General features: G+C 41.2%; 1 protein-coding gene across 1 annotated transcript in view; it reads left to right on the plus strand.

Annotated features, from left to right (window-relative positions):
* Positions 1-5343, plus strand: part of FAM149B1 (family with sequence similarity 149, member B1) — a 44669-nt gene that overhangs the window by 32981 nt on the left and 6345 nt on the right. The window contains exons 8-9 of the mRNA XM_006835883.1: positions 404-528; positions 2447-2553. Coding sequence (XP_006835946.1) covers positions 404-528; positions 2447-2553 — 232 coding nt within the window. The remainder of the gene's footprint in view (positions 1-403; positions 529-2446; positions 2554-5343) is intronic.

Below are 5343 nucleotides of genomic sequence, written 5' to 3' on the forward strand. Positions count from 1 at the left end.
AATTAAACAAGTTATATGAATTGTTGAATGTGAAACTGATGATGTGCCCTGTAAACTTTCACTCAATCCACAATAAAAACCTTAAATTAAAAAAAAAAAAGGCTATGGTAAACATAACTTATTTATATTGCTGTTAAGTGCCATAAAGTCGGTTCTGACTCACTCATAGAGACCCTATATAGGGTTTCCAAGGTGGGTTTGAACTGCCGATCTTGTGGATAGCAGTCCAGTGCTGATCCTACAGCACCATACCAGAACCGTATTAGGAAGCCAAAAAATTTTATGTGACTCCCTTTTTTGAGGTGGTCTGGAATCTCGCCCACAGTATTCCTGAGGTATACCTGCACTATTGCTATGGATCTGAAGCTATCGAGGAGTTAACAGATTCTATTCCTTTGCCCAGATGATGAGAGTAATCCTGCAATCACCAGACCAGATTCAGGAAGCAACTGTATGCATAGTGAACCCCATCCTTTGGTGTTACCTCGAGTGCCACAGTCTAAGGTCCTGTCTATCACCTCAAATCCGGTAAATTTGTCTTAATTGTGTTATTGTATATGATTCCACTTTTTTTAAATAAATGTGTTGTGTTCTGGTTTTAGTTCATTTCTGGTCAGGGGTTTATCACAATAATCCAGTGACTCTACACTGATCAGATTAATTTCAGTGAAAAAGTAACTGAATTTTACAAATTAGAATTGGTTAAGAATTTACATTCTGCTCTTTGAAGAGTCATTGTAAACTATGCGGTCTGCATGTTTCAGTTTGGGGGAACAATTGAGGATACTCTTTTAATTGAAAGTGGTACTGATCTCAGATTTACTATGACCTTAACATTCAGTTGTATGAATGTCTTTGACTCCTTACCTTCGTTTTTATCTTGACCTTTGATCTTTTTATTTTTGCCTTTGTTAAATTTTGGATGTTTAGTACTCATAACCCAGGTTTAGAAGGCAACCAAAAGTGAGGAGAAAACAGTTTCAAGTAAGTCTGTGGACAAGCTTAAGGATGCTCGTTTCTTTCCGGAGGTGATGAGCCTGGTCTCATCCTATATAATGATTTATGTAGTCCTACACTGCCGCCGCCACTTCCTGCATGTAGTTCCTTAGTCTTACTTTTGAGAGTGTGAAGGGTCATGGAAGACAAGAATGGAGAGAAAGAGAAAGGATGACTTGTATCCTTTGACCATGCTTGTCAACCCCTGATTGTACAAGTAGATCTACTCATTAGCCTTGTTGGGAGATTGGCTGGATAGTATGCAGCTGTATTCACAATAGGGCTACTTACAAATAAAACCTGTAAGGCCTATAAATTATTAGGAGACAAATTAGGCTTCTTTAGTGATGGTAAAAGACTTCTGCATGTAGGATTAGCCTGGTTGTGGTTCCAGGAGCCCTGGTGGTATTATAGTTAAGCCCTTGGCTAGTAACCAAAATGTCAATGGTTTGAATTCCCAGCTGCTCCAAGGCATAAAGATGTCACAGTCGGCTTCAATTACGATTACTGTCCTATAAGGTCACTGTGAGTTGTGATGTGTGGGTTTTTTGGACTGTGATCCAGATGGCCCAAGGCCTAGACAGTTAACTTGGACAGTCTGGTTGTTAATGGACAAAGAAGGGTTAATCCAAATATTTGAGAGAAAGTGGGAGGAAGATATATTCTATGGAGATAGAAGAAATAGCCAAAAAGAGCATGGAGCCAGTGACCTGAGAGAGAGAACAAGCAGAGATCTGGAGTGGCATCAGTGTAAATAAGCTTAAATTCTAAAATCTGTGCAGGTAAGATGAGCACTCTCTAACAAACAGTCTTCAGGTGATAGATTCTCATTAAGAACTCACTACTCCAGGAGTTATTGGTGTAAAATACAGGAATGTGTGATGAGCATAAGAGGAAATTAGTTAGAATTTACCTGTTTTGTTTTTTTCCCCTATTTTTGTTCTGTATTTGTGATTTTTCTTTTTAGGTTTTCTTTCCTAATGACATGCAAATAGTAATAATAAAGGCTCCTTCTCCCCTTTGGAAATGGCTGATACTTGCTTTCATATAGGTTGACCAGGCGTCCTCCAGCTACTATCATTTAGGACTGGAGAGGAAAGAAAGAACTCATGACTTTACCATTCAGCTGTGAACTTGGCGCCCCAGCTAGGGCTACTGGCCAGGGCGTTACAAAAGGCACAATTGTTGTTATGTGCTGTGGAGTCGGTTCCAACTAATAGCGACCCTGTACAGGGTTTCCAAGGCTGTAAATCTTTACAGGAGCAGAAAGCCTCGTCTTTCTCCTTGGAACAGCTGGTAGTTTCGAATGACTGACCTTGTGGTTCACAGCCCGATTCCTAAAGAATGTATAAATGACCTAAACTGGAATTATGGACTTTGGGCAAAGTTGGGGAACCAAGTAGGTATCTTCACCAACCAATAATAAGTAACATCTTCTTTTCACACATAGATGAGTCTCTGTCAAGCAACAAGCAATCAGCAGCCAAATGTGAATGGTCTCTTGGTTCATGGGATGCCTCTACAGCCAAGAAATCTCTCCCTAATGGACAAGCTCCTGTAAGAAAAAATGTTTTTCACTAGACTAGCCCTGGTTAGTGGGTAAGTGCTCAGCTGCTAACCAGAAAGAGTTGGTTGTTCAAACCCAGCAGCAGTTCCATGGGAGAAAGAAGAGTCCACTACCCCAAAGACTAACAGCCTTGGAAACCCTATGGGGAGTTCTGCTCTGTCCTTCAGGGTTGCTATGTCAGACTCACCTTGATGGTGTTGGTTTTTACAGTGCTTCAGCCAGTCCTTGAGAACTAAAGGGAATGCAGAGTTCAATCAACGTGCCTGAGCCAGAGAGAAACTTAAGGTAGAACATGGAAGAGACATGGTTTTTACCTCAGGGAGCTAATATAACTGGAAAGACACACACAGGTCAAAGGAGAGCTAACCGAATGGTGCATTTTTGTGAATGTCAAGTGAATGGTGTCCAGGTTAATGTCATGGGAGCCCCAGGTTGGGGAGGCATTTGAAGGCATAAGTATAGGTTTTTCCCGTCTTTGAATGATGGGGATTTTGATAAGCAGAGGACAGTTAAAGATATTTGTAGGTAGGAGGAACAGTATGGGATAACACCAGATATTTAGGAGAAAAGGAAGATAGTTTTTGCTGTAGTTGGCTTGAAGGAGATATGTCAGAACTTTGTTGTTGTTGTCAAGTGCCATAGAGTCGGTTCCGACCCCTAGGGACCCTGTATAGGGTTTCTTAGAGCAGCTGGTGAGCTTGAATCACGAACCTTGCAGTTCAAATGGCTTTGCAGTCGGGCGCATTAACCCACAGCATCACAATAGGACTCCATGTCAGAACTTTATATCTATTTAAATCAGAAATTTGAAAGAGATTGCACAGAACATAGATTAGATCAAACATAGATTAAATTAGAACCTAGATTCACCTTGACCGGAGGTGAGCCATGTCAAGGGTCTACACTCAAGTTGTGGCAAAGGAACAAGAACACTGAACTATTTTAGGTGATACTGTAAAGAAAAAAATTCTCTGCAGTAGAGAAATCAAAGTTAGTGATGAAATTTCTTACTTCAGGAAACTTGCTTTTAGAGTAAAGATGTGTTTTGTTTGGGATATGTTAAGTTTATAATGATGGACTATCACTACCTTGTTGGAAACTTGGAGATCAGGTTTGGAGGTTGATCTAGAAATTGCCTGGCTAGAAATGATCACGGAATCCAGAAGTTGTGAATGAGACGCCCACAAAGTTAACATGAACAGAGGGCAGCTAAGGCAGAAAGCTTTAGTAATTAATTAGAAAGTTCATTTTGAGCATGTAAGGAAAGGTGTTAGTGAGAATCCATTAAGATAAATGGTTAAGAAAGGGGAAGAACAGAAAGATCTCTTGAAATACTCAAAATTCCACCTTCTTTCTTATCGGGCACTTACTTCAAAATCCTCCAAACACAGAGATGCATTTGTTTTTTGTGGTTGGAGATTTCACGTAGCAACTGTGATAGATCAAGCTGACAAAAACGGAGATGTGGCTATGTGTGTGTTTATGTATATATGGTTATTAGGGGCTATTGGGTCAGTGTTTGATTCACAGTGACCTCAACTGACTGAGTAGAACTCTAGGCTATAATCCTTTATCCTTTTGGATGTTTTTGTTATGTATACAGCAAAACATACATCTCCAACAATTTCTACATGTATAATTCAGTGACATTGATTGCATTATCCAAGCTGTGCAACCTTTTCCAATTCTTTTTCCCCTGTTAACTCACTGTCCCCACTAAGCTCACTGACCTTTTGAGTTGGTGGTGTCAGTTTGATTCCATATACTATAGGGCACAAAGGGGATGTGAAAGGTTGAGGAACTTGCTGAAACCCGTAAGAAGTGGCAGAGCTTATTTGTTGCTTTACTTTTCCTTCCCCTTCCATTTCACTGTGCACATTATCATCTCTTAGTTTTCATATACGAGTCATACTTTCTGACCTGCCTTAACAAACAAAGCAGAAAAGCCCTGACTCTGCAGTGCAGCATTCAAGCTGTCTTGCTAGGGTAGCTATTTTGTTGATTACATGGATTACAGAAAGGGGGGCCTCTGTTCTTTCAGTTGTTCATGCAAAAGCAGATTGACTGGTCCCACTACCATAAAAGGCTCTACCCTTTGCCTGTTTCCAGTTTTCCAAGGAACGCAGATCAAAAATTCCTACCCCTGCGGGCTCCAATTAGCTCAGTATTTTAGTCTCATCAGTGGGAGTTCCACTAGGACCACAGCTGCTCCTGGGAAAGCAGCAATATCTGCCTTCCGTTTAGTGATGTTCTGTCAGTTCAAAAGAATCCTTCCACAGACAGGAGGACATGGAGCGAGGGAGCAGCTGAGGACTCTGGACTCATGGAAGGAGAGACTGGGTGCTGATGGCCAGGAGGCAGACTTGCAGAATGGGCCCTTTAGTTGTTTAAATGATTATATATTCCTAAGTGTTTCTGTGTGCATCTTCTCCCGTTTCCCCCCCCTCCCCCGGCAAAAAAAAAAAACAACAAAAACAGGGAATGGAAGCAAACACTGTTAAATGATGATGTGTAGAAGAGAGTGTAATTATTGCAATGAAATGATGGTGTAAAGTCAATGTTCTCCCATGTAAACTATCACTCACTTCACAATAAAAACTTTAAAAAGTGCTGTCAAGAGGTCCCTGGGACCATCAAGGGAGAAGAGCAGAGAGCGGGACCCTACCCAGAGAAGCAGTGATGCCTGAAATGGAGCCAGAGATGATGACGTGGAGCGATGGATCAGCTGGAGACTTTAGATCCAGAGAGGGAGATCAAGTGTGTGCTGAAGACCTGGGGGG

Source organism: Chrysochloris asiatica, unplaced genomic scaffold, assembly GCF_000296735.1.
Source record: "Chrysochloris asiatica unplaced genomic scaffold, ChrAsi1.0 scaffold00020, whole genome shotgun sequence".
Taxonomy (NCBI): Eukaryota; Metazoa; Chordata; class Mammalia; order Afrosoricida; family Chrysochloridae; genus Chrysochloris; species Chrysochloris asiatica.